The sequence below is a fragment of the Colius striatus genome, chromosome 10 (genome assembly GCF_028858725.1).
Source record: "Colius striatus isolate bColStr4 chromosome 10, bColStr4.1.hap1, whole genome shotgun sequence".
Classification (NCBI taxonomy): domain Eukaryota; kingdom Metazoa; phylum Chordata; class Aves; order Coliiformes; family Coliidae; genus Colius; species Colius striatus.
This window is the reverse complement of record NC_084768.1, coordinates 29297031-29324669: the sequence shown is the minus strand read 5'-3', so window position 1 is coordinate 29324669 and position 27639 is coordinate 29297031. Positions and strand designations below refer to the sequence as shown.

The 27639-nt window shown below is 51.5% G+C and overlaps 3 protein-coding genes across 6 annotated transcripts in view; 2 read left to right on the top strand and 1 right to left on the bottom strand.

Annotated features, from left to right (window-relative positions):
- The window catches only part of RAD54L (RAD54 like), a 21132-nt gene extending 3439 nt beyond the window's left edge, over positions 1-17693 (top strand). Inside the window, exons 5-18 of the mRNA XM_062003201.1 lie at positions 992-1127; positions 1934-2003; positions 4368-4656; positions 5123-5247; positions 6661-6811; positions 8637-8763; positions 11589-11663; positions 12090-12220; positions 12328-12438; positions 12578-12701; positions 12995-13073; positions 13179-13358; positions 15329-15492; positions 16609-17693. Of these exons, the coding sequence (XP_061859185.1) occupies positions 992-1127; positions 1934-2003; positions 4368-4656; positions 5123-5247; positions 6661-6811; positions 8637-8763; positions 11589-11663; positions 12090-12220; positions 12328-12438; positions 12578-12701; positions 12995-13073; positions 13179-13358; positions 15329-15492; positions 16609-16810 (1964 nt within the window). The 3' untranslated portion in view covers positions 16811-17693. The remainder of the gene's footprint in view (positions 1-991; positions 1128-1933; positions 2004-4367; positions 4657-5122; positions 5248-6660; positions 6812-8636; positions 8764-11588; positions 11664-12089; positions 12221-12327; positions 12439-12577; positions 12702-12994; positions 13074-13178; positions 13359-15328; positions 15493-16608) is intronic.
- On the bottom strand, positions 17475-26539 carry LRRC41 (leucine rich repeat containing 41). Of its 3 annotated transcripts, XM_062003198.1 has the most exons (11): positions 25420-26539; positions 25257-25343; positions 24914-25069; positions 24419-24489; positions 22692-23787; positions 22052-22297; positions 21111-21275; positions 20678-20776; positions 20153-20275; positions 19275-19350; positions 17475-18413 (listed from the first exon to the last, which is right to left on the bottom strand). In XM_062003198.1, the coding sequence occupies exons 1-11, from the start codon at positions 25571-25573 to the stop codon at positions 18179-18181; spliced, it is 2508 nt and encodes an 835-aa protein (XP_061859182.1). In that variant the 5' UTR covers positions 25574-26539; the 3' UTR covers positions 17475-18178. The 3 variants fall into 3 exon arrangements, with proteins under 3 accessions (XP_061859182.1, XP_061859183.1, XP_061859184.1); XM_062003199.1 differs by lacking the exon at positions 24914-25069 and having other exon boundaries at positions 25420-26534; XM_062003200.1 differs by lacking the exons at positions 25257-25343; positions 25420-26539 and having other exon boundaries at positions 24793-25183.
- LOC133626195 (cytochrome b-c1 complex subunit 6, mitochondrial) lies at positions 25804-27639 on the top strand. 2 transcript variants are annotated; one of them, XM_062003202.1, is made up of 5 exons: positions 25804-25919; positions 26007-26033; positions 26267-26428; positions 26543-26634; positions 26854-26884. In XM_062003202.1, the coding sequence occupies exons 1-5, from the start codon at positions 25878-25880 to the stop codon at positions 26867-26869; spliced, it is 339 nt and encodes a 112-aa protein (XP_061859186.1). In that variant the 5' UTR covers positions 25804-25877; the 3' UTR covers positions 26870-26884. The 2 variants fall into 2 exon arrangements, with proteins under 2 accessions (XP_061859186.1, XP_061859188.1); XM_062003204.1 differs by lacking the exons at positions 26543-26634; positions 26854-26884 and adding an exon at positions 27394-27639 and having other exon boundaries at positions 25810-25919.

Sequence of the window (27639 nt, the reverse complement as noted above, 5' to 3'; positions counted from 1 at the left end):
GCAGATACTGACTATGAAATGACAAACCCCAAAACAGCTGGACGAAGTTAGTTTGTGCAAAAGCAGGTTTATCAGGAGGCTGTTGTCTTCCTCTCTTAATTGAGAGGTGAGGCTGTGATACACTCTTGTTTTGCAAGGAGCTTTAGCAAGCAGCTGGCAAATTGGCCTTGCTTCAGTCTTTCCCAAGGGAAATCCACCCTGAGAGCACAGTTGCCTGCATTTGGATGGAAAAAGCAATTTCTATGCATGTTTTTTATGTGTTCATTCCATAACTGTGACATGAGTCCCCAGGGAAAGGGACTCATGTTTGATTTCTGCTTTTCACAGGAAATGGCTCCAAGGCCAAACATCTACTATTGCTACCTACCCTAGAGTAGGTAATGGCAATATGCTGCTAACTAGGATACTGTCAAATGTCATCACTGTTAAAGATCAATTCCTGACCTTGCATAAAAGATACAAGTCTGGCTAAGTCTGGGTTGGGTGATCCAAAAAGAGGATTTGACCCAGTATATACTATGTGTGTAGCAATGTGTGTATTGAGCTGCTGAGGTAAATGTTCTGGAACACTGCCTGTCTTTCAGAAAGCTACAGGAACAACCTTTGGGTACTAAGAGTAGCTCTGATGCTCAGAGATAGCTCAGAGATGTGGGCATTTCTGATTGGGTGCCAGTGGCACACATCTGGCCTGAAGCTGTCAGTCTCCTTGTAAGACAGCTTACGCTGTTTTGTGGGCAGTGGACAGTGCCACTGCTCCATCTTTGCCTCTGCTCCATCACTGTATTTCCTGCTGCAGAGCTGCCCACTGTGTGCTGTCAGGGTGCTGACAAACAACCACCCTGCCTGGGTTTGCTCTCTACACCAGTCGTGGCTGCATCACCACTCCAGCACCCAGTTAATTTACTCTTCCTGAATGTAATCAGACTCTTCTGCAGGGCTCTTTCTCCCAGGAAGAAGTTGTTCTTTGAGTTGTGCCTTTGTTTGCTTTCAGGGCCACTGGGCTTACGTGCACTGGGTATCAAACGGGCAGGGCTGAGGAGTCCTCTGCATGACCCTTTTGAGGAAGGAGCTCTGGTTCTGTATGAGCCCCCACTGCTGAGTGCCCATGACCAGCTGAAAATAGACAAGTGAGTCATCACCTGGCACAAATGCTTCAGCTCTGACCTCTTTGTACATGTAGGTTTGTGTGCTTTCTTCTCAAGTGGGTCTGAGCTGAGATCTGAACATCAAGGGAAGTTTGGTTCCAAGTATTCTGCCTCTAAATTGGTTTAGGTATGGTAACAATCAAAGAAGGAATATACCGGTGGTGAGTTGTTTATGTTCTTCCACAGACTGTTTCATCTCCCACTCATCAAAAATCGAAACCTGTTGAAAGGAATGAGCACGGGGAAGCTGCTTAGAAAACCTTATGGCTTAGTTGTTAGTCAGGAAACATCAACATCTAAGGACAAGCAAAGGGAGATGACAGGCAGTTGAACGTTAGGCTGCCTCATGGTTTTTATTGTCAAGTACTTCCTTTTGTACTGTTTTAATTGTTATGACTTTTTGTTGCTGATGTGAGTTGAAAGGGGTGTTAGCTGGATGTTCCTGGGCAGAGGAGGAGGATCTCTCTCTCCATTAAGGACATTACAGTGTTGTTATTGAAACAAGGAAAAAGAACAATGACTTTCTGTGTCTCTGAACCACGTTCTGCCCTTATTTTAACCACAGCCCAAGCACACGGTTTCAGTGGTGTTTTAGACTGTTGATCAGGCCCCCTGTGACTTCATTCGCAAAACTGAATTAATCCATTTTTCACTTTCTTGTGAGTTGCTTCCCTCCTGCCACTGAGGAGTCCTCAGTATAGCAATGAGATTTCAAAACCAAACCCCCAAACATATGCTGTGCCAAGTTCATTAATCACACTGTCTTCTTCCTTGCCTGCCTCCTGCAGGGACAAAGCACCTGTTCATGTTGTGGTGGATCCCGTCCTCAGCCGTGTTTTACGGCCCCATCAGAGAGAGGTAAGTTTCCTGTTGGGACCCGAGGGTATGGCTGGAGGACTTTGTGCATTTCAAAAAGCTGCAGTACCTCTGCTGGAATTGTTATCCACCAACTGTGAAGTCTACACAGACCTCAGAGACTGCCAGGCTGGGACAGTCTAACAGGCTGTAGTCTGTTGCAAATGCAAAGTGAAGCCTTTGTTTTAACCATCCTCTTAGAGGCCTGAATGCTGCAAATGGTCTGTGTCCTGCATTAAGCAAGAGGACATGTTGGGAGTATTACAGCAGGCCTGTTTGTCCTTAAAAATGTGGAAATCTACTGCTTTCTTGTGAGAACTTTCTCTTCTCTTGCCTCTGACCTAGCAGGGTTAGAGCACTCACAGCCTACACATGGTGCTGCCTAATGCAGGTTTATTCTCTTGGGGAGCTGTCGGTCAGGACAGCTGCTAGTGGAAACTGGGGAGTTTCTGTGGCTGTTAGGCATTGGCTGCACAGGTCTAGGAAAGCACATTGGCTGACTTTTGTGTCATCTGTGATACCTTGGGAAGAGACCAGATTCTGCAGGGAGATGGGATCTTGCAGAGTCAGAGTTGAAAGTGCAGCTTGTGCTTATCTTGAAGTCTGGAGTTGTAGCTCTGCTGAGGGGAACTCGATGTGGAAGCTGATGGGATATAATTGCCATAAATTACAGCGCAACCCAGCCTGGACTTTGGCAGGACAGACAATCTACCCCTGTGTTTTGCTGGTCAGCAGTTTTAATTGGATCAGCATTCTATGAGCCAGCAAACACTGAAGCTGCTCTTTCTGGTACCACAATCCTCAGCACAGTGTGGAGTTCCTGCCTTGTTGAGTTTTATTCAGAGGCTGCCCTTTGTAAGACTGAGCTGCCTGTGACATGTACGTAGGCTTGCAATTTGCCAGTGGAGAATGCCAAAAAACATTTTCTGTTGTAAATATGTGCAACATCACAATATCAAAGCAGTGGGTAGTAATCTCCAAATATCTAGTGTAGGTCTCTGGCCAGTTTGAAGTTCATCATAGATGTGGTATGTTATCCTTTGAGCCTAGAGGCAGCACAGATGGAAGCTGTGATTGCTGACCTTGCAGGCTAAGCAGGTCAAGCTGAATGCGTCCCTGCGTGAGAAACCTTCAGATGGCTCTGAGAGTGCTGCAGGCTGCTCCTAGCTTGTGCTTTTATCTCAGAGCTGGTACTGAACCTGTCACCCAGTGTAACGCGCATCACTGGCTACATAACTAGAGGCACTCTGGTTCTGGGATAGATACTCTCTGCTGGTGCTTTTGGTGGTGTCCTAGGCATGCTGTCTGTTTTTTGACAGCTAAATATCTCAGATAAAGCAATGTCTGATCTAGTCTTACTAATAAGTCTCTTCCTGCTAAGACTGCTGTGCTGCTTTGTTCCAAGACTCTTGTACAGCTTTGCTCCTTCTTTGTCATGTCTTTTGCCCGGTAGCTGTGAGATGGTTTGGCTGGATCCCCAGACAAATGCACTTTGTTCAGTCAGTAATTTGTTTCATAGCTGCTCAACTGGCTTATGTAAACTTCAGTAACCTGTTGTTAAAGGCCAAAGGCAGAGAGGATTTGAAAATACAAATGAGGGTTCTCCATCTTCCAGTTCTAAACAGAGGAGCACAGAGGGGTGAATCCATCCAGGTGTGTTTAGGTTGTGTCACTCACTTCCTTTTCTGTGGACATAATGCAGGGAGCTTGTATGTTCCCATGGTTTTCTCTGCCTCTATCCTCACATGTTTGCAGAGTCTGTCTCTCTTTTCTTTTTGTTCCCTTTTATCTGTCTTGGTGATGTGTCAGAGCCTAATGCAGGGTTGAGCTCTTCTCCCACCGTGTGACGTGGGCTATAACCTCAGCCCTGTGTCTTCTCTGAAGCTAAATCTGCTTTGGACCTTGAGTCCCCAGGTGAGTCATTGTGCTTCTAGGCAGAAGCCATGGGGGCTGATGAGGGTATTCTGGGAGTTAATCAGGCAGCAGAAGCAATTCTGGGTTTAAAACTGCCTGACTGGGTGTTCAGATGATTAACCTCTTGGCAGTGGTTGATGCAGGTTAGCTGATAGCCTGAGCTATCAGACATTTCTGGGAATTTGTGACAAGAAGCTGGTTATAATTGTGCATGAGCATGTTATGAGGCATGTGTTGGCACCAGTAATGTTCCAAACCAGATGTGGCTGCATTTTAGCTGTCTCAGGTGATTTCCCTCTGTCTCATTAAAACCCTGCACGTCTCCAGGGATGTGCTACACAGATTGGCCGTTCGTTGCAGTATCAACCCCGTGCGTAGCGGTAACGAAGCTCTAATGAAGTTGTCATTCTGCTGATGTCCCCATCCTGCTCTGAAAGAACAATCTTTTGGCAGGGAGTGAAATTCCTGTGGGACTGTGTGACGAGCCGGCGGATCCCTGGGAGTCACGGCTGTATCATGGCAGACGAAATGGGGCTGGGCAAAACCCTGCAGTGCATCACACTCATGTGGACCCTCCTCCGACAGAGTCCGGACTGCAAGCCTGAGATCGAGAAAGCCATGGTGGTATCTCCCTCCAGCCTGGTGAGAAACTGGTACAATGAAGTAGAGAAATGGCTAGGGGGAAGGATCCAACCACTGGCCATCGATGGAGGCTCCAAAGAAGAGATTGATCGTAAACTAGGTACAGAAATGTTTGCAAATGGTGCACTTGGCTGGCTTAGGGCAAAATCTGGCATTGGAAGAAGGCTACAGCAGCTGATGTCAGCATCTCTGAGCTGTCATTAGAGATCTGGACACTGATGAAAGTCTCTAACACGTTAAGATCAGGCCCTCGTGTGTTTTGGTATAGTTCATCCTTTGGAATAACCCAAGTCCAGTCCTGTGCTTGGTAGGGCAGTCCCAGTGCTGCTGCTTTGCTTCATCCAGAAGCCAGGAAAGGAGTGAGCAGAGGTGGGAGGGGGATGGAAATTGGGGCAGTGTGGGGAAAGGAGCATAGGTGTATGTGGGTGGGAGGGATGCTACAGAGGACTTGAAGCAGAGGGGTTTTTCTAGATTTTAAAGGCAAAAGTTTTGACTATGGAGCTTGACCTCTTTTCTATTATTTTTCCTCATCCCTCTTTTTTCCTTTTCCCCCTTTCCATCTGCAGTTGGCTTTATGAACCAGCGTGGCCTGCGAGTGCCTTCACCCATCCTGATCATCTCCTACGAGACCTTTCGGCTCCATGCCGAGGCTTTACAGAAGGGCAGCGTTGGGCTGGTCATATGTGATGAGGTACACACCCTTAAGGAGAATCTGTTCCTTGTGTTTTCTTGAGATCTGGGTAAAACTGGTTGTGCTTTCTCAAAAGGGGAAGGGCAGCAGGAAACAAAGTCTAGTTGTAGACAGCACCCATTCTTTTGTTTGAGAGGCTCTGGGTAACCAGCTCTTCCATACTGGCTGAGCCTGAACAAGAGAGGGTGTTTTCAGGACTTGAGAAATGAAGACAATCCAGGTGGTGGTAACTGTGGCCACTTTGTAGGTCCCTGGTGGGGAGTGGGCACCTACTGGAGTTGTCTTGGTGTGAAATATGTAGCAGGGAGGAGATCCACTGCCCATCTCTGCCTCTGAAAGAGGCCTCACCCTGGTTTGGTAGTTTCCTTTCCCACTGATCTGTTTTTTGTTTGTTTGTGTCTGTCTTTGCTAAAGTGGGAAATGCTTCCTGTTTGGCCTGACCTGATGTTCTGCCCAGTAGTTTTTAACTTGGCTCTGTGTTGAGCAAGAAGTTTGGACTGGAGGTTCCTGAGGTCTCTCCCAACCAAAATGATTCTGTGGTTCAGCACACTCTTGTGTGTAGTGTTGGCCACTGTCAGACACTTTCTTGTGTGCTTGTGGGGGAGTTTGAAGGGCACTGCCACACACCAGGTCACTTGCTTGGGGTGAAGAGTGCTGGGTGCGGAGGTACCTCATATGCAGCTTGTTCAGGAGAAGACAGACCTGGCTTGACTCCCAGCTCGCCAGCTTTGCCAAACCTGTGTTGTCAACCTCTGCCTTCACGTGGCTGACATGGAATTGTCTTTCCATTTATTGTTCCCTGATTGTGCTTACAGGTAGTAAGAGCCAGAGATGCTCTGAAGGACAAAATAAATGCCCTCTGCCTCTTGGAAATGATCAAGCTAGGGGCCTCAGCCACTGTGGAGGTGTCCTGCTGAGAGGGGATTTGTTAAATAGCAATGCCACCCAGTGGTCTGGGCTTGTATTTGCTGGAACAGTGCTGAGAGGCGCTTAAAAAGAAGGAGCATCCTCCCGAGTGTAACTCCCATCTGCCTTTTGTCTACCCCAGACTGCCCACACCTCTCAATACCCTCTCACCTCTCAGGGATGGGGCCAGCAGCTGGGGAAAGATGACACTTCTTATATCTAGACCATGTGGTGCTTATTATTTTCATGGTAGACCCTCTTGCCCTGGGTGTGACTTGGATGTTCCTGGTGTGGGAAGCTTGCAATGTCGTGTTTCTTCATGTGATGGCTTCAGGTTTCCCATCAGATCCTCGTCTTCTCAACAGCTGAGTACACATACAGCAGGAGTGGGAAAAGTGGCCAGATGCTTTGTGGGAGATACAGCCTGTCAGTGTTGATGAAACTGCTTCCCATCAGGGCCACTGGATTTACCAGCTTCATTCCTTCTTTTCTTTGTTTTTTTCAAAGGGCCATAGACTGAAGAACTCTGAAAACCAAACATACCAGGCTCTCAACAGCTTAAATACACCTCGAAGAGTCCTTATCTCAGGCACTCCCATTCAGAATGACCTGCTGGAATATTTCAGCCTGGTGCACTTTGTCAATTCAGGCATCCTAGGTAAGAGGTCCGGGTGGGGGAGACACGAGGGAGGGGGAAGTTGCTGGCAAGGCCTCTCCTACCTACCAGTGCCAGCAAAAGCAGCAACTGAATGAGAGGAAGGCTTATGTACAGGTTGCAGAGTTATTCTTCAGTTTGTATCCAGAAAGTCTGGGTCAGGGCCTCCTAGAGACTGTAGATCATCAGAGCTCTGTTTCAAGAAGATTGCAGTTTAAAGTACAGCAGTCTAATGGGTGTTTTGGGAGGGGAATTAATTATTGAGGTAAGATGAATAGGCTGTGGCTGATCTTGTGCAGTTGCCCTGGTCAGCCAAAACATCTACACAGGCCAGGAGTTTCTCTGACAATAAGTCCTTGAGGATACTGCAGGAGCTGCTGGGCAAGAGGAGCCAGCTCCTACCAGTACTTCCCACAACACTCCTAGGCTACAGCAAATGTATAAATCTAAGCCAGGAATGATGTGTTTGTAGGAGAGGCTCCGTGGAGAGGAAGATTTGACATGAGATGCTCTCTGTGTTGAGTACAGAGGCAGCCTGGGAGACAGCATTTCCCTGCTCTCTCTTTTGTATCCATCTGGCACAGGAGGTTGAAGTGAGTGGTGCCCAGGCAGAAAGGTGTTACCCTGGGGCACAGTGAGGCAACAAAGCCTGAGCTTCTGGCAGTCTGCCATCCCACTTGCAGACAACCTGAGAGAAAGCTGAGAATGATATTTGGAGTTACGACAGGACAGCTCTTGTTTTTGTAAGGCAAGAGAGGCTTATGAATATGGGGTTAACTTCATTTGAGCTAAAAAGAAGAGAGTCTGAAGGAGTGATGCTAATACTGTCAGTTTTCAGGATCAAACACTTTCTACAGTTGCTAGTAGCAGACTGAAATATCCTGTCTCTGGCTCCTGTGCTCTGCTTATGGCAGCAAGCTCTGTTTTCATTTTAAAAGCAAAGTAATCTTTGCATGTTCTTCTGCATCACTGGCTTAGGAGCAGGTCTACTGCTTTCCATTGTGGAGCAGCTTGGTTTTGTCAAGAGGTCATTTTTTCTGTCAAGGGAAATAAACCAGTCTGTAAATCATTTCTTTGTTGCTGTAACTCATCTGTCTCTGGCATCCAGTCCAAGAAGCTTCTCATTAATTCCAGTGCATACACAGCTCCAGTTAAAGACTGTTCATCAGATTCTTAGCCTTACAAGCAACATTTGGGCTATATCTTTTTCTATTCAGCTGTTCTGCCCCCAGGATTTCCCAAAGAAGGGATGAGATGGGGTGGTAGGTGCTCTATGTCTGCTTCAGTTTTGGATAGCTCTTCAGGGTGCTGATGTGATTTCCGCTGCCTGCCTTGACCTGTGCTTTGGGCAAGATTGGCCTTCCTGTACTTCCAGTTGATTCTCTCTGAGATGATGTAACTGAGACTGTAACTCTGCTTTCTCTCTGACTGTAACTGCTGCCAGCCAAGCTGGCAGGAGGCATGTTTCCCCCTTTCAGCCTATGAGCAGCAGTAAGCAACTGGTTACAGGTAATTTTAACAGGCTCAGGCAATACCTGTGCTGTGGTTTGCCTGGACAAAATCTGTCAGTATTATGTAACTGGAATGTGTGACTGGACTTGGGTTTAACTAAAGTTGTGTGACTTTTGGCAGTGCATTGTTGTTGTTGGAGTACAAAATGAATGTTTGAATGTTTCCTGGCTAGAAAGGAAAACAAATCATACCAACGAGGCGAGAGTTTGTTTTATCTACTGGGCCTCATGCTTGTGGTATGATAACTGGGGCTGTGGGGTGCTGATCAAGGGTGATTTGGTAGCAGCTGTCACCTTGTCACTTCTGTTTTGTACAGGGACTGCACAGGAATTCAAAAGACATTTTGAAATTCCCATCTTGAAAGGCAGAGATGCGGATGCAAGCGAAGCTGAGCGGCACAAAGGAGAAGAGAGGCTTAAAGAGCTGATCAGCATTGTGAACAGGTGAACTTCCTCCCTCTTCTCTTTGCAGAGCTTTGACAGAAACCCTTAGTAAACACTGGTATCTTTCCAAATTACAATTGAAGCTGTAATGAATTCTCTTGCCAGTTATGTCTGTTCAGCAAGCGATTCTGCAAGTGTTTATTGCCTAAGAGATCTACATAGCAGGTAGCATTGGTCTGAAAAATAGCACGTTGGTCTGGCACAGTTAGCTGCAATCATCCCCAAGCAGTTGTACTCAGACACTGAATCAGGATTTGATTCTGATGTTTGCTTTTTCCTGGGATCTAAATAGTCAGGCAGCATCCTGTTACTTGTGTTAACATAACTATACTGTAGACTGGGCCAGACTGGAGATCCATCCAGCCCAGATGTTGAGTGGCAGATGTAGAAAGTGTAAGAAACATCTCTCAGTTCTGCTGTTGTTGCTCAAATCACAAAAGGCTAATGAGATTAGACTACTAGTGTCAGAGATGTGACTTTTAATCCCCAGGAAGAACCTCTGTGATCTGAAATGCTCTCTTCTTTCTCTTTGGTTGATTTTTGCTATTGTGATGGGTTAACCCTGGCTGGATACCAGGTGGCCAGCAAAGATGCTCTGCCACTCCCCTCCTCAACTGGACAGGGGAGAGATAATGAAAGGCCCATAGGTTGAGATAAGGACAGGGAGATCCCCAGTAATTGCTGTCATAGGCAAAACAGACTCAACTCATGGGCTCATGTATGAGGGAAATAGTCATAGAGTACAGAATCATTTCAACTGCAAGAGACTTTGAAGATCGAGTCCAGTCCTTCAGGAGCTAACTGCTCCAGTGTGGGTTCCCCACAGGGTCACAAGTCCCGACAGCAAACCTGCTCTGGCGTGGGCTCCTCTCTTTCCATATGTTCACAGGTGAAGCCTGCTCCAGCATGGGCTTCCCACAGGGTCACAGCCTCCATTGGGCATCCACCTGCTCTGGTGTGGGGTTCTCCACAGCTCTGAGTGGATCTTGCTCCTCCATGGGCTGCAGGAACGGCCTCACCATGGGCTGCAGGGAAATCTCTCTTCTGGCACCTGCATCAGCTCTTCCTTTCCTTCACTGACCTGGCTGTCTGCTGAGCTGTTGTGCTCACTTTCTCCCTCCTCTCTCCTGCTTCAGTTTGCTCCTATGCAGTAACATTTTTTCCCCCCTCCTTAAATCTGTTACCACAGCAGTGCCACCACCATGGCTGATGGGCTCAGCTGTAGCCAGTGGTGGCTCCATCTTGGAGCCAGCTGCCATTGGCTTTATTGGACATGGAGGAATCTTCTAGCAGCTTCTCACGGAAGCCACCCCTGTGGCCCCCTGCTACCAAAACCTTGCCACACAAACCCAATACTTGTTTAAACCTGCCTTCTTTTCTCTTCATGAATACAGACAATTTATCCACATCTGCTGGCAATTGCTTGTCTCCAAGAACTCTTCCTAGAGACTCTTTTGAATTCTCAGTGTTGCTGGTGTCTTCTTTTTATTCTTTGAGCTTTTGCAAGCTTCACAAATAGAGTCCTGCAGTTCATAGTCATTTTAAATGGAATTTCACACACTGTTCAGCCTCAGTATAGAGAGAGCCCTGACCCTGACTCAGGTCAGCTTGCAGAAGCCTAAGAAAAGGTTGGGAGGAGAAGAGTTTATTCCTCCTGAAGTGCATTTATTTCTTGTTATAGTTGAGGAGTGTAAAAAGTATATTCAGGAATGCTTGTGCCTGGCTGGTTTGAGGTCTGTGGCCTTTATTAGGCAGCAATCATAATACACAAATAGGGGAGAAGCAGCACATGATGAATTGGTTGGATTCGATAGGAATTTCAAATGAGTGATGCAAAGATGTGTGGAATCATAGGCATGAGGCTGGAAGGCCTTGGGGAAGGCATCTAGTCCATCTTGCTGTCCCAGGGTAGAAGGTGTTAGACCTAAACCAGCCCTTACTTAACTCCCACCTGGCACTGAAAACATTACAGACTCCCCAGGATGCCTTTTCCAGGGCATCTCTGTCTTTACACTTACAAAATGCTCTTAACGTGTAACATAAATCTTCCTTAGCACAGTTTAAGCCTGTTACTTTTTCATCCCACTACTTATGTAGGCCAGATTATTCCTTTCTTTAACAGCCTTTGAGGGATTTAGGGGCTGTCATATTTCTTCTGTAGGTTTCATAACCTCATAATTTGGATGTTTCCTGGCAGAACTGGGTTTCTGCACCTCTTTCTTATTGTTTGCTCAGTTCAGCACTTTCTCTAGTCCATACTGTCTTTTCTAACCTGTGGTAGAACTGCTTCATGAGGCACTTCTACAGCCCCAAAGGATATGCCCTTTGCTGAAATCTTGGGCCAGACAATGAACCCATCTTGGCTGAGGATGGCTACTAAGGTATGATAGGGGGAGCTGCCTGCTTGTACTTTGTGCTGTGTCCACAGTATGTGGTGGTTAAATCCTGCCCTTGTTTGCCATCCATGCTATTGGTCTGTAGTGAGAATGCTGAAAGTTGAGAATGCTATTGGTAGTCTGAGGAAGAGATGAGTTTCTCTTGCAAGGTTCTCTTGTTTCTCTGCTGGGTGAAGTCATCCCTGATCTCTCCAAACCTCATGAACCAAATCTGGAAGCCTCACAAAGGCAGTGGGTTATACTGGGCTCTGTAACATGGGCTGATGGAGCCTTGGCTTTCCATGGGTGATTGTGTGCCTGGTCTTTGCCATGTGTCCCAGAATTTTGGAGATATCAGAGGGACTGTGTGTTGAGCTTATGAGGAATAATAGGGATAAAACTGACATTTGATGTCATCCAAGCATCTGATATTAATTTCTCTCCCTACAGGTGTTTAATCCGAAGAACTTCAGACATCCTGTCCAAATACCTGCCAGTGAAGATCGAGCAGGTGGTCTGCTGCAGGTACCAGAGAGCCTGTGGTCTGCCTGGGAAATGGGGGGAGCAACAGGAAGGACAAAGAAGTTGCAAAAAGCCCTTCAGTGCATGTGCAATATCTAGGAGGCAGATTGTAGTCGTTGGCAGTATGCTGCTTTTCCTCCTGAAGCTGGGATGGGCAACCCACAACTGGTGGTTCTGCCAGCCAGCTGGCATGCACCAGGCAACTGTGTACAGCACAGCCCTGGGCCATACAGAGCAGCTGCAAGCTTCTCTTCCCGCTCTGGGCTGAGGTATCAGAGCACTACCATCAGCCTTGGAGGCAGTTCTAGGCTGTCTGTGCTGTAGCTGAAAAACCAAATGGGGCTAAAAGGAGTGCACTGTGTGGATGGAGGAGGCCAGTGGGTTGGTTTGAGGACTGGCTGAGACTGCAGAGCTCTTTTTCTGTTTCAGACTGACACCTCTGCAGACTGAGCTGTACAAGAACTTCCTGAAGCAAGCCAAGCCTGTGGAGGAGCTGAAGGAGGGCAAAATCAATGTGTCATCTCTCTCTTCCATCACTTCTCTGAAGAAGCTCTGCAATCGTGAGTTGTTCCACTCAGGCAATGGGCCAAGGTTTTGTGCTGTTAGTGGGGGCTTTTTGGGTCTCCCTTGTGCACTCCAGAGTCTCTGAGCTCTGTTTGTTCTCCAGATCCTGCTCTTATCTATGATAAGTGTGTGGAAGAGGAAGAAGGTTTTATGGGAGCCCTGGACTTGTTCCCTGCTGGCTACAGCACCAAATCTGTGGAGCCCCAGCTTTCAGGTACCGCAGAACTCAACAGTATAAATGTGCCACCTGACACGGGCAACCACTGTATTAATCATCTTATCAAGTGCCCCTCCAAGGTCTGGAACCTGTGAACTTCTGCTCTAGCTTTCTTCTTTCTTTCCTTCTTACCCAGGAAAGATGCTGGTTTTGGACTACATCCTTGCTGTTACCAAGAGCACCAGTAACGACAAGGTGGTTTTAGTGTCTAACTACACTCAGACACTGGACCTGTTTGAAAAGCTCTGCAGGAACAGAAGGTTTGTCTTTGGGCTATGTTTGTTTAATCCTGTAAGACTGTACTTGAAGCCTATGCTGTAAAAGAAACTGGCTATTTTTAGATCTGTCTTTTTCTTTGGATGTTCCAGAATTGGAACTGATGTGGCTTGTGCTTTTGTTATGGGAGGTCACTCAGCAGAAAAGCTCTGGACCTCTGCATAACCTCCTAAAGCCCAGGCCCTTGTTATGAGGCTGTTGGTGAAAGATTTTTCTCTGTCAAGTAGGAAACTGAAGGTCTCAGCAGTCTGGTTGTAGTCAGTGCTTCACGTTGCAGGTATTTATATGTCCGTCTGGATGGCACCATGTCCATTAAGAAGAGAGCCAAGGTCGTGGAGCGATTCAACAGCCCCTCGGTGAGTGGAAGCTGCCGGATGCCAGCAGCCCTCCGGCCGCTCCAGGGTGCTGTGAGTACAAGTGTGGCTGCCTCAGTTTCATCCCAGCCTGCCTTTTGTCCACAGAGCCCCGAGTTCATCTTCATGTTAAGCAGCAAGGCGGGAGGCTGCGGTTTGAATCTGATCGGTGCCAACAGGCTGGTGATGTTTGACCCCGACTGGAACCCGGCCAACGACGAGCAGGCCATGGCTCGCGTGTGGCGGGACGGCCAGAAGAAGACGTGCTACATCTATCGACTGCTGTCGGTGAGTCGTGCTCCTCTCCTCAGCCTGGAGGGCTCTGTGGCAGCACACACTGCCCCTGCTGTGGTTGAGACCAGAAGGGGAATTGAGCCCTTTTGTGGCAGTGGTCAGAACTGATCAGAACTCAGTTCCCTTAAGATGCTTGATGTGGAAATCCATGAAGGTCATTACTGCAGGCCTTGGTTTCTGATGGTGCCTGGCTTCTGAGAAATAGAAACAGCTGTGGCTTTCCAGATAAGATGCTCCTTTGCAGTCACTTAGGCATCTGCCTCTTGTTTCATGGTGTGTCTGATGGGAAAGATGCTGGGTTTCAGTCTGGCTGCAGTCAGTTTCTGTTGGGTCAATGTGTACTTACCGAACAGCAAATGCATCAGAATCACAGAATCTCAAGGACTAGAAGGGACCTCAAAAGCTCATCCAGCCCAACCTCCCTACCAGAGCAGGGCCACCTAGAGGAACTCTGTCCTCACACAGGAACTGGTCCAGCTGGGTTTGGAATGTCTTCCGAAAAGGAGACTCCACAGCCCATCTGGGCAGCCCCTTCCAGTGCTCCCTCACCTCAACAGGGAAGAAATTCTTCCTTGTGTTTCTTTGGAACCTCTTGTGTTCCAGCTTGTACCTTTTGCCCCTTGTCCTATCACTGGCCATCACTGAGCACAGCCTGGCCTCAGCCTCCTGACACCCATCCTTTATGTATTTGTAAACATTAATGAGATCACCCCTCAGACTCCTCCAAGCTGAAGAGCCCCAGCTCCCTCAGCCTTTCATCATAAGGGAGATGCTCCACTCCCTTCATCACTTTGTGGCCCTGTGCTGAACTCTCTCCACCAACTCCCTGTCCTTCCTGAACTGAGGGGTCCAGAACTGCACACAATATTCCAGATGTGGTCTCACGTGGGCAGAGTAGAGGGGGAGCAGAACCTCTCTTGACCACAACCCTTCTAACCCACCCTGGGATACCATTAAAAATTACAGCAGCTTTTGGAATGGAGCTGCCAGAGAGGTGAAGGAGCTGCTCTATGAGGGAAGAGCAGGAAGCAGACAGGTCTTTTGAGGCTGCTCTAACACTTTGGTGTGCAGTGCCATCAGTGATTGCTGCCTGGAAATGGCCTCTGCCCTTGTTTGCCCTCACCTCTCATTGGGATGGAATGTGGGGCTTTTTGGGTTGGTTTGGGTTTTTATGTTGGGTCTTTTGTTTTTTTATAAGCTTATGTTCCTTGATTGATTGGTTATTATTTTACTCTGACATACAGATGTTCCTTGCCTATCTATTCCTTAGTGTTGGTCTTTTTCTTTTCTCTGACCTGGCTGCTCCTGGAAGCAGGGAGCTCCTTTGCTTTCAGAACTAGGAAACTGGTCTGCAAATCATGACTAGTCACCCCCGTCCTTTGTGTTACATTGGTTTGCAAAGCAGACATTTTGCTTAGATTTTTGCCTTTAAAATGTAGCATACCAGGCTTTCTGCACATCTAGAAATACTTGCCCCCCTCCAGACAGCAGTGTGATGGATCCGAGTGTGGGTGAACCAGCAAAAACTGCTGTCACCCAGCGCTAGCCCTTGTTGCTGGTTCTGGGGGAGGTTGTGTGTGCTTTGTGGGATTTGTTTTGTCTCAAGGAGTGGCCCTTGCTCCTCAGGTCCTTTCCCTTTCTTCCTGTCAGCACAACCTTGGTGTGATGTGTGAGCTCCAGTCACAAGTGCCAGCTCCACTTCTTCCTCATCCATACCTCCATTGAACCCATTCTTGTAGCCACAGTGAAAGACAAAAGAAGCGGATTTGGGTTTAGATCAGCAACCAAATAGGCCATGGTTAGAGTGCAGCTGGTAGAATTTGCCTGTCATCTGGGCTGGGCTGGCAAGGCACTAAGTAATCCTGGCTGCTTATTGCTGTGTGATCTGGGACACTTGCCCAGTGCAGTGCTCCTTTAGCACTAGTGCCCCAACTGTGCTTCAGCTCTGACTCTCTCTCCTGTAGACAGGGACTATAGAGGAGAAGATATTCCAACGCCAGACCCACAAGAAGGCCCTGAGCAGCTGTGTGGTGGATGAAGAGCAGGATGTCGAAAGGCACTTCTCACTTGGGGAGCTGAAGGAACTCTTCACGTTGAATGAGACCACCACCAGTGACACCCATGACAAGTGAGTATACTGAATAACTAACAGTTGGAGCCAGCAAAAAAATAGCCTCTGCTTTGGCCTTCTGATTCAGGAGTTCCTAAGGCAGCAGGAGGAACTCAGAGGGAGGGCCTCAAGTACCTCTGCTTCTGAAGCTCTTAACCACCTGGAGATGAGCACTTCCTTGCTGTCCTCCCTTTTTGTTGTCTGGGGAAAGCTCTGCTGGCACAAGTGAGCAAGCTGTCTCGTTGCTGCCCATGTTTGGTGGCTGTGGAATGCTGCAGCTAATGAAAAGAGAGGAACTGATTAGAGCTGTGCAGAGCCCAACTTCATCCTTCCTTGCCACTCCTTCAGGGGGGTTGTGATCTGTAAATGCTGAGCTGCTTCCACTGCCAGGGCTACTCCATCTGCTCCAATTCATGAGGCCCAGCCAAGTGCTGTTCTGGGGTCTGAATGTCGTCTTCTCTGTTGTCTGCCCTTCTCCCCCATCCCTGGGACCTCTGATATTGTAGCCACCAGAAAGTGGATGAGGAGTGCAAGAAAATGCTTCCCTCTGAAAGTTAAGACTCTTAGTTCAGGCAAGAAGTGAAGAGGATTAGTTTTAGGCTGACTCAGAGCTTAGCTCTGCGTAGTTATCTAGTCTGCATGGCAACAAGCTTTGCTGGCAGGGCTGCTGCTGCTGCTTTCTGTCTCCTGATGTGACAGCTGAGTAGAGCATCTCCAGCACAGCCTGGGGGCCACGGTGAGAGCTGGGATGGAGCAGTGTGGAGCATAGCCTGTCTCTTAACCCTGCAAGATCAATGAGGGGTGTTCACTTGAGATCCACTCTAAGCAGCATCCCCCACCTTTCAGGGGAAGCTCCTCCTGAACCATTCCTCCTGAATGGTCCTGCTGGACCATTCCCACATGGCTAAACACAGAGAGGGAGTGCCATTAGGAACAGAACCCCAGGGTTTCCAGAATGTGAGTCATTCCTTCTCTGTCACTCACCAGAAGGGGGTTGTGCCTTTAAATGGAACAGGGTAGCAATTAATCCTGCATGGAAGTCCAGTTGCCAAGTGTTGCAGGTGGAGGGGAGTTAATCCCAACGTTACCTGGCTGCGGAGGACGCTGCCCCTGACCCCCCTGGCTGTGTTGCAGGCTGCGGTGTCGGCGCTGCGTGAACGGGCACCAGGTGCGGCCGCCCGCCGGCGGCTCCGACTGCACGTCCGACCTCTCGCAGTGGCAGCACTGTGCCGACAAGCGGGGGCTGCAGGACGCCGTGCTGAAGGCTGCCTGGGACGCTGCCGTCACCTTCGCCTTCCACCAGCACTCCCACGAGGAGCAGCGAGGCATTCCCTAACAGGTGACAGGCCGCTGGGGTGGAGGGCAGGCCACTGTCCCCTCGCTTGAGCCCTTTTCAGGGGTACGTGCCGGACCGTGTGGCTGCGCAGCAGCGGAACAGCTGCGTGCCCAGAGGCTGGAAGGGGCTTGGCGTGGGTCAGTGTTGCTACAGCAAGGGCTCTGTGGCTTTGTCTCTGCTGTTGAGGTGTGTGCCTGAAAAACAGCCCTTTGGGAACTGGGAAGAACTGGAGCTCACGTGCTTGACAGGACTCAGTAGGAGCTGGTGTGCTGCTGATGTTTGTGCCTTCTACTCAGCCAGCTTTTGTCTTCAGGTTTAAGCCAAGCCTGTGTTTTTTTAGCAATTTAATAGCACTTGGTGCACACGGTCCTGTTCTTTCCCTCGATAGCTATGGTGTATAGCTGCTGATCAGAAACCTGCACAATCCATTTCTGTTGTGAAAGGTGAAGCTTGCAGGTTAGTGAGGAGCAAGAGGAAAAATCATGCAGCTTGAATGTTAAACATCAGGCCTGAAAGATCAGGCAGGGAGTAGGAAATGATGCTCTATTAAGGTAACTCCATTTCTCAGACCACTTGCTTTGTCGTGGGCGGGATCCCCTGATGTAGCAGTGTTTTAATGAGACCAGGGTATAAGCCAGTATTAAAACTCACTTTTGTACATGACAAGTCTTAAGGATACTTTATTATAAAAATGTTCTAAAAGAACAAACTATTCCAAACCTCTGCAAAATGACTACAGCCACTTAAGAGGGGCAACAGGATTGCAAATCAACAGGTGGCTACACGGTGCACAGAAAGCTGCTGGGTTTTTGTATAAAGGTCAAAGCTGGGAGCTCTTCACTGCTTCTCTACTCCCTGGAGGTGAGGGGAGCAGTTCTTACTTAACACATCACAGAAGGGTTGGAGCTGGAAGGGACCTCAAGGTCCTATTGTCCACCAGCCCTGCTCAAAAGCAAGGTCACCCAGAGCTGGTTGCCAAGGACCACAACCAGGTGGCTTTTGAGTCTCTCCAATGATGGACTTAATTGATGAGACATTGGCTGAAACAACACAGACATTGTAACACCCCCCAGGGGAATAAAGATCTGTTTGTCTAGATATCTGCAGGAAGTCACAGAAGCACATTTAATATCTGTCCCACTTCATCTTCTCAGTGGGAACAGTCTGAGTTAGATCACCTGGAAATACAGAAATACACAGGGTTTTGTGTGTCAATTCACTGTGGTACCCCTGCTTCAGAAGTGACAGCAACAACTGTACCTTGCTTGATGCAGGGGAAGAAAACCTCCCCTGTGAAACAAACCTGACCGGGCAGGGACTGAACTGCTTCTGTTCCAGCTGACCCTTTTCATCCTGCTCCTGTGTCCATCACATGACACTGATATAGTCAGCAAGGGCCTGGGAGGACTCCCAGGAGTCGTTGACCACACTGCACACGGCTTTGAGACGCCGCAGCGCTTCCTGAGCTGTCTCAGCATCCTGGTCCAGCCAGTTCTGGAAGAGGCGGAGGTGTGTGAACTGAATCTGTCCCCCTCGCTGCTGGATGTGGCCTTCCAGCTTCTTTGTGAACTCCAGGAGCCCATCAGGTTTGATGCAATTGGAGCTTTCCAGGGAAAGGATGACCAAAAAGAAATCATTAAGAGTCTAGAATAATTGGAGCTGTTTAAACTACTGTTCCTTCTACTAAGGGCCAGTGCAGCTACTTGAGGATGTTCTAATGCAACATACAACCAAAACTGAAGCACAGTAATAAGAGCTGGAAGTTTCTTAGCACCTTAGTTTTAACCACTGACAAGTTAAACTCACTCTCCTACCCTCCTTACTACTGACTCGAGTCGTGGCTGGGCCCAAGGTGCTGCAGAGTGCCAGGAGCACTTTGGTCTCATACTGCCTGGGCCAAAGGGCCTGGCCCAACCTTAAAGTCTCAGAGCAAGCCTCGGCAGTAAGCCATCATTTATCACAGAATCACAGAATGATGGGGGCTGGAAGAGACCTCCACAGCTCATCCAGTCCAAGCCCCTGCTAAAGCAGGTTCCCCTCCATCAGGTCACGCAGGAACGTGTCCAGGTGGGTTTAGAAACCTCCAGAGAAGGAGCCTCCACACCCTCCCTGGGCAGCCTGGGCCAGGGCTCCCTCACCTCAGCACCAAACCAGTTTCTCCTTGTGTTGAAGTGGAACTTTTTGTGTTCCAGCTCATGTCCATTGCAGCAGCCTCCCAAGGGAGCAGCAAGCCAAAGCTGCTTTTAATATGGAGCCAGACTCATTTAATAAGACAGACTGTGAGATACCTCAGAGATGCTGGAGGTCCCTGAGGTTACATGTACCCACTGCACCATTTCTTTAAGCTTTCCTTGGCTATGTGCTCCCTTGAGGAACAAAACCCCAGTCAGGCTTCTGCCGTCAGCCCCGTTCAGCTCTGGCCTTCCCAAACCAAGAAATTCCCTGTGTTAGAGCAGCAGAATACCTGACATCCAGCTGGCAAAGAGAAGAAGAGGAGTCTTCAGAGAAAATGTCTGCAAGGGCAACCAGCCTGTGATTCCCTGTGAGGGGAGAAAGGCAGGTGTTAGATGCAAACTGGGAACTGGCTTAAGTATTGACATGTGCCCAGAGCATGGGCAGGCAGCACAAAGGGCTCAGAGCTACACATGCAGTTTGTCCCCCTCAGTGGCCTAAAGCAAAGTCCCTGCTGACCACGGTGCTCAAGGCACTGATGGGGCAGTTTGCTTCGCTAGGAAAGCCCTGGGTTGGTTTGAGAAGTCAGCCCATGCAGCTGTTTTAAAAAGGGGCACTAAACTGAAACCTCAGAAGCTGGGTGGTCTCAAGCCTTCCCATGTCATTGAAAGAACAGGAAATGTTCTGGATTTAGCTGAAATTCATTTCTCAGACATTTCTACTTGGCCTGTGATCCAAACCCCTTCTCATGTCTGTAGATTCAGTTTCACCTTGGCACAAACCCTTCCTTCTCTCATCCCCACCCCTCCAGTGTCTGCCAACAGCTTTTAAAGCACAGAAATCCCCAAAGCTGGGCAAAGTCCGTGCCTGTGGATGAGAGGCAGTGCATGTGCTGCTGGATGTGTTCCTGCTAAAGGGTCTGAAGCAGAGCAGTGTTGAGTGAAACCTGGAGTCTTGCTGACAAGTGTAATGCCCATGCAGCACCTGGGCTCTGCTGCTCAACACAACTGAAATTCTGCCTTTAAGAAACAAGTTCAACGTTGCTTATTTTAGATGTCCTGTGTTCAGCTCTGCACTGAGGGCAGCAGCCAGCAACAGTTCTAACTCCAGCCCTGCAGCCCCCTCCAGGAGAAGCTGGTGCCAGGCCCAGGCCCCCAGCCACATACACACCCAGGCGGTTTCCAGGCAGCCTGAGGCTCTTCAGGCATGAATTTCTTTTCACTGTGTCAATCATTTCTGACAAAAACTCGGTGGTAGAGCTCTCAAACAGCCGGCAGAAGGAAAAGGTGACTTCTACAGGAGAAACAGATGGACAGGATGTGTTAGTTCTTCCAATGGCACCCTGCAGCCAGCTGCAGCACTCAGCAGCCCCTGTGCTCTGTCATGGGGAGTGCGCAGAGAACACACCCAGGGAAGTGGCTTTGCCAGTTGACCCAGTTAAAGGCTGGTGTGCTCTGCAGGTTAAAAGCCTTTTGTTTTCTAGCCAAGGCTATGGACTCTTCCCTGCAGCACACAAGAGCTTTGCAGCTGCTGCTCTCTCTGCTCTGCTGCCACAAAGAACCAGACGGGTTCCCACTCTGCCAACAGCCTCGGCTCTGCTCCAGGCAGTGACTAAACCTTGCACATCCAAAGATCACCTCTTAAAAATCAGCCAGCCAGAAGCAGCCACCTGCAGCACCTAGGGGTTTGCTGTACCTTGCAGGACGGGATCCTGAAGCAAAAGGAGAACTTCTTTCTGGTGCTCAGCCAGATTGACATCGTGAAAGCTCAGTTTCTTCAGATTTGGATTACACTCTAAAAGCAAAACATGTTCTCAGGTAAAGTACTGCATGTCCTTGGGATAAAAAGACCCTGACCCAACTACCAGCTAATGCCCAGAAACTGGGTTCATTTGTGCTGGATGGTGGGCAATTAGGAAGGAACCATCCCACTGGGGGGGACTGTTCACACACTCAGCACAGGAAGCAGAGTGCCTGCCACCAATTTCCTTTTCCCAGGAGCTTTCAAGGATGTCCACACTGAAGAAATGGACCCACCTAAGGTGGCTTAATGCTAAAAGGCAGGAAGTCACAGCAAAGAAGCTACCCTGTGTGTGGCAGTGATGACACTGATGGGTTAAGCAGAGTACCTCTGAGTGCCTCCAACAGCAGCCCGAGCTCCTGGGAACAGGGCAGCGTGGCACTGTCAAGGGACAGCTGCTGCAGGGACTTGGATGCCCTCAGCACCGGCAGCAGGAGTGTGGTGTACAGAGGCTCCCTGGGGAATCGGATCTCCAGCTGCTCCAGGCAGCATTCTGAGGGAAGAAAAACAAACAATGGTTGGTATAAATGGTTTGCATGATGCACCTTGCCTTGCAGCACTCAAGGGCAACTCAAGGCTGTAAACGTCCTAAGGCTCATTTCAGGACTCCTGCCAGACCACAGTGCCATCAGCTTCTACTGGCAGTGAAACAACACTTGAGAAAAGGTCACCCTTTATGCACAAACCAGTCAGTGTCTTCCCAGACAGCTCTGCTGAGCCCATTCTGTACTTGCTGAGCCTTTGCTTGTTGCTTTTCTGGACATTCAAGGGCTGATAAGGGAGCTGAGACCTGGGAGCTGGGAATGTGCTGCCACAGCCCAGCTGTAACCCAGGTGCCTGGGCAATGCTTTGCCACCACCTGAGATATTGATGATCAAGAGATGCTTTCACTCCGCTTAAAGGCCCATTGAAGACTTAGAGCCTCAGTCAACAGCACAGGCAAAGCCAAAGCTCCCAACCAGTTTACAGAGTGGTGGGACGTGCTCCCGAGGCTGCCTGGACACTCGCTGCTAGCAGACTACGACTGACCCTGTACAAAGCCCAAGTGGCAGCAGGTTGGCATCCAGCAGTAAAATGCTTTGTCTGCAACCTGAGCTCCACAGAGCACGTCAGAGGCTGGAAACGACGAACTGCAGCACCATGGGAATCAGAAAGGTGAGGCTGTCATCTCTCCATTACACACCACTCAGGGCTCAAATCCACACGCCAAGCCTTCACAGCTCCGCCTGCCTGCCCCATCCTGCTCACCGCTCAGAACCTCGTCCCTACCTGGGATTTCTACCTCGGTGCAGCCTGGGTTCCCCTCCGGCCCGCTGCCCTCCAGCTGGTATCTGAGGTCGATGCTGATGGAGAGCGTGCGGAGCTGGGGGAGGCTGCTGAGCAGGCGGCACACGAGCTCCAGGCAGGGCATGGGTGAGAAGACGTCGCTGAGGCGCAGCAGGTGCAGACGGCAGCCCGGCTGGCGAGACAGGGCCCGCAGCCCACACAGCAGGCACGAGATGTTGGCACCCAGGCCTGCAACGGCAGTTGTACACACAGGGGTTAGCTCTGCCTTCTCCACGGACACCTGGCTGCGCTGAGGGCCCAGCGACCCGAGTCAAAGGCTAAACTCACAGGCTGCTTTACCCACACTGCCCTACGCTAGACTGTGTCTGTGGGAGATGGAGATCTGGCCCTTCCCTTTGCCCTCTCTGGATGGTGTTTAAGCATGAGGCTGGGGGCTGTTCTGGGGCAGATGGACCCCATCCTCTCCCTCAGAGAAGTCCTCCCACTCCTAAACATCTCCACCAATGCCTCTCTCAAGATCAGGTACCAATAGTCCGGTACAAATGACATCAAGGGAAACCTGAGCAGTAAGTCAGACCGTCAGACCCAGGCTGGAAAGCAGCAACCTGCTCACACCACTAACCGTTGTAAGACAGAACCAAGTTTTCTAAAGACACCCAGGAGCTCAGCAGGTTACTCAGGGTGCGACACATCTCCGCAGTCAGAGGGATGGAGAACAACTCCAGCGTGGACACGCTGCGGAAGCGGCGGGCAGCTCTCAGGCACACGCACCCTCTCTTCTTACAGCCGGCGTGGCCCACGCACGGAGATCCTGAGGAGGAACCAGTCCAGCTCGGAGCATCCTCCCCTTCTGTGGTGCTGTTTTTGTCTAGTAACCCCGAGTTCTCCTCTCTAGCAACAGCAAAAACGAAGTCGTAGAGGTTGTCGGTGTCGGCGTGTGCGCCCCTGCTCCGGCGGAGGCAGCGGCGCTTCGTCCCCACGGCAGGGTTCAGCCGCCCGCGCGCCTTCCGCTGCGCTGGGCCGCGGGGAGGACGCCCGCGCTGCCTGCCCCTGGGGCTGCAGGGCACCCTGCTGCTCCCCGCCCGGCTCCGCACAGGACGACCGCTCGGTCCGGAGACGACGGAGTCGAGGCGAGCGCCAGCTCCTTGCCCCTCATCGGCCTCCTCCGGGGCCGCGGCGGATCCCCTCTGGCTCTCAGCATCGCTCCAGTCCCTCTCTGCCGTCTCTTGCGCTGGCTCCCTGCCCTGGGCTTCATCCTCCTCTCTGCAAAGGCCACAGGGGCTGCCGTGACAGGCGAGGGCGCTCCCCGGGCGCCAGAACCCAGCGCTCATGCTCAGGATGAGAACGAGCAGGACGGCGTCAGGAACGGGCCAGGAGTACATGGTCACCTGGCTGACGCAGCCGTGGTGGATCAGGCGGTGCAGGAGGAAAACGAGCGAGCGCCTGACGGACTGGTCGGAGGAGAGGAGGTGCTGGAACTTCAGGATCCGCAGGGAGACAGCGAGGTTTTCCAGCACCTTCTGGTTGTGCTGGGCTGCCAGCTCCACGGCGCCCTGCAGCATGTTGCAGAGGGTGAGCTGGGAGACGTGGGGGGAGGTGTGCAGCAGCGGCGAGAAGTGGCGGTCATTGAGGCGCCAGTCAGAGGAGATATCCAACACACCGTGCAGCACGTTCGAGAACAATGTCTCCAGGAACTTCTTCCTCCAGCAGGTTACATTCTGCAAGTAGACGACAGGGCCACAGTGACAAAAAGCCAGCCACCGTCTCTCCCGTTCTTTCAGGGTTAAATTGCTGCTCTCTGCTAACCTGGTAAACGTGGTGTCCAAAAACACCCTCCTGCCAGCACAGCTGAGCCGCCCTGTCCAGCTCCCAGCACCCAGCACCCTTCCTCAGTGTCTCTGTTAAAGAACTGAGTCACTCCCGTCGCTTTCTCCTCATTCTGCTTCTGGCCCAATTTAAACACACTCATTGCTCTGAAGCTAAGCCATGGTTTTGCCTATTAAAAACCACATCCTCAGGCATTTTCTTTCCAAGCACCTATAGCCTGTGCTTAAGCTCTCTGTTAACGATCCTTTTGGGATGCTCAATCAGCAGAGCTCCTTCAGTTTTCCTACATAAAACCATTCCTCCAAACTCCCCACCTTCTGTACTTTTCTAGTGCTTTCTAAGACATCAGCACTTCTCTCTTTCTTATTCCCAGCGTAGGTGTGAGCATGATGTGAGATACTGGTTTTATCCCGTTTCCCTAAGCATGACATCTCTAAAAACCGGCTGCTGTAAGATGGTGTGGCTGTATCCTACGGTTCTGTTTATGAAGCCCAGCTCCCAGAGCGATTGTATTACCCTCACCTCTGAGTAGGGCAGCCTGGTTTTCATCACATCGTCCCACAGCTTGCGCCAGATGGGCTGTGTCGAGAGGCCTGGAGGGGAAAAAATACCCAAGTGGGTGCATTTCCCCCCTTCTGCTCACACTCAGCCCCTGCAGCACAGGGACGGGGCTCTGCAGGATGGGGAAGCCCACTGCTTGTTAAGGGCCGTGAGATGAAAAATGGCAGGTGTTGGTAGCCCTCAAAAGGAGCAAAGCTCCAGCAGGACTCGTCCTGCTGCGTGACCCCTGCCCAGGTCACGGCAGCAAGGCTTTGGATGCAGAGGCTGGTCTAGCTCCAGGGGCAGGGGCTGTGTTCCGGCAGTGTCGTGTGCCCTCCGTAGCTGGGATCACTCACCTCTCTAGACCAGGGCTCTCATTTCACGGAATCGTTTTGGCTAGAAAAGATCTTTAAGATGGTCAAACTCTCACCTCACACTGCCAAGCCCGTCACTACCCCATGTCCCTCAACACCTCACCTAGACAGCTTTGCAGTATCTCCAGGGCTGGGGACTCCCTCCCCTCCCCGGGCAGCCTGGGACAGTGTCCAACAACCCTCTCAGGGAAGAAGTCCTTAACGTCCAATCCAAATCTCCCTGGGTGCAACTTGAGGCCGTTTCCTCTGTTATCAATTACTGTGGAGGAGAGACCGAGCCCCAGCTGACTGCAGCCCGCGGTCAGGGAGTTGCAGAGAGTGCTCCTGTCTGCTCTCCAGGCTCGACACCCCCATTCCCTCAGCCCCTTCCCCAGCTCCGCTGCCCGGCTCCGGCCACGCTCCAGCCCCGCGCACGGCACCCGATCCCGCGGGCCCCGCGGCCGTACCTGCCCTCCGCGCCGCGCCCTCGGCCCGCTCCAGGCGGAAGACGGTGAGCAGCGGCAGGAGCCCGCGCAGGAGGTGCCCGGGCAGCGCTGCGGAGACACAGAGAGAGGAGGCGGCAGAGTGCGGGCACGGCCCCGGCCCCGCGCCCCGCCGCCCGCGCCTTACCCCAGACGTCGCGCTCCAGCGCGCCCATGCTGCGGCTGACGGCGGCCGCGCTCAGCGTGAACAGGCTCAGCGGCCGCTCCGCCGCCATCGCCTCGCTCTGCGCCGCCGCCATCTTGGCGAGGAGCGGCCCCTTCGGCCCGCGCGCCGCCGCCATCTTGAGGAGAGGCACGGCTGAGCGGCCATGTTGGGGAGGTCGCGGCGGGCCGCCCGCGCTTCCCGAGCCGGGCCGGGCGGGCCGGCGGCGGCGGCCAAGCAGGGCCGGCTCCAGGGCTGCGGTCCGCGAGAAGGAGGCTAACGCGCCGGCAGGGGTCGGAGCGGCGGCTACGCGGCGGCGGCCATGTGTGGAAGGGCCGCGGCGCCACCCCCGGCGGGGCCGCCCCGCCTCCGCGTCCGGGCCGCGCCGCGGCAGTTCCGGCGGGTGACCCTGGCGAGTCCTTCTGGGCGGCGGGAGCGGAGCGATGGGGCTGCACGACAGCGTCGTTCACGCCGGGGAGCCCGAGGTGAGCGTTGCCTGGCCGGGCCCGTGGGACCGCGCGGCGGCCCCCGAGCCTCGGTAACGGTTCTGCCTTCTGTCTGTGTGTCCGCAGGAGGAAGAGGAGGAGGAGGAGCTGGTGGTGAGTCGGGGAGCGCGGCCGGGCCCGGGTGGCGCCGGGGGAGGTCTGTGGCCGCCACAGCGTCCGGCTCCTCCCGGTGCCTTTCGGTACCGATAAACGAGCTCGGGCCCCTCGGGGAGGCAGGCTGGATCCGGGCTGCGGCCTGGATCGACGGCTGGCGTTGGGTCTCGGGGAGGGGGAGGAAAGCGGCGTTTCGGGGTGTCCGCGGCCTGACGGCAGCCCCGCGCCTGCAGGACCCTCTAACCACGGTGCGGGAGCAGTGCGAGCAGACGGAGCAGTGCGTGAAGGCGCGGGAGCGGCTGGAGCTGTGTGACGCCCGCGTGTCCTCCAGGTCCCAGACAGAGGAGCAGTGCACCGAGGAGCTGTTCGACTTCCTGCACGCCCGGGACCACTGCGTAAGTGCAGCAGCCACGGCTGCGGCGGCTCTGCCCGTGCTGGGAGCTGAGCTGCCGTTAGCTGTGCTCCCGGGAGCGCAGGTGGCTCGGGCCTGAAGCGTGGCACCCCTTCAGTCACAGGGAGCTCTGAACAACTGCCAGCATTGGTGCTTTTTATTGTTAAATGGTTGGTTCCTCCTCGTTACAACAGTTATGGCTGGAATTCGGTAGGTTCTGAATCAATTAAGTCAGACATATTGCTTCTGCCCTGCAAATGACACTCTGCTTTTGTCCTTTTAAAGTTCAACCTTTTTAACCTGAGGTGAATCTTTGTGAGAAATGCCAGTTTTCTGGAGCGGAGGGCTGTGGGGCTGTGCCTGTTAGTGGGCCAGAAAGCCACAAAGAGTTGGGTGGTGCCACCCTCCTGATTTTACAAAATCACACAGAATCACAGGATCTTAAGGGCTGGAAGGGACCTCGAAAGCTCATCCAGTCCAACCTCCCTGACAGAGCAAGGCCACCTAGAGTAGGTCAGGGACTCATCCAGGTGAGTCGGCAGTCTCCAGAGAAGGAGACTCCACAATTCATCTAGGCAGCCCAGTGCCAGTGCTCCCTCACCTCAACAGGGAAGAACTTTCTCCTTGTGTTTCATTGGAACCTCTTCTGTTCCAGCTTGTCCCTTGTCCTATCATTGGCCATCACCGAGCACAGCCTGGCTCCAGCCTCCTGACACCCACCCTTTACGTATTTGTAAACATGAATGAGGTCACTCCTCAGTCTCCTCCAAGCTGAAGAGCCTCAGCTCCCTCAGCCTTTCATCACAAAGGAGATGCTTCACTCCATCATCTTTGTGGCCCTGCACTGAGCTCTCTCCAGCACCTCCCTGTGTATTCCAGATGTGGCCTCATGAGGGCAGAGTAGAGGGAAGGAGAACCTCATTTCCAGCCCTAAACTCGAGCCACCAAGTGCTTTGTCTCTCTTTTCAGGTTGCTCACAAACTCTTTAAGAACCTGAAGTGACGGTGGGTGTGAGTGTCCCTGCGCCTCCAGGGCCTCTGCCGGGGCTCCCGTTGCCCTCATTGCTCGTTCTCCATGCCAAGTTCACAGCAGACGGTCTCTGGGCAGCGGCTGCTCCTCACTGCCTCTGTGCAGCTGGAAGATGTGCAGCTATCCAAAAAAACGTGTTGATGTTCTGTGATTTTCCATATTAAACGTTCAGTGTTCCCATGGAAA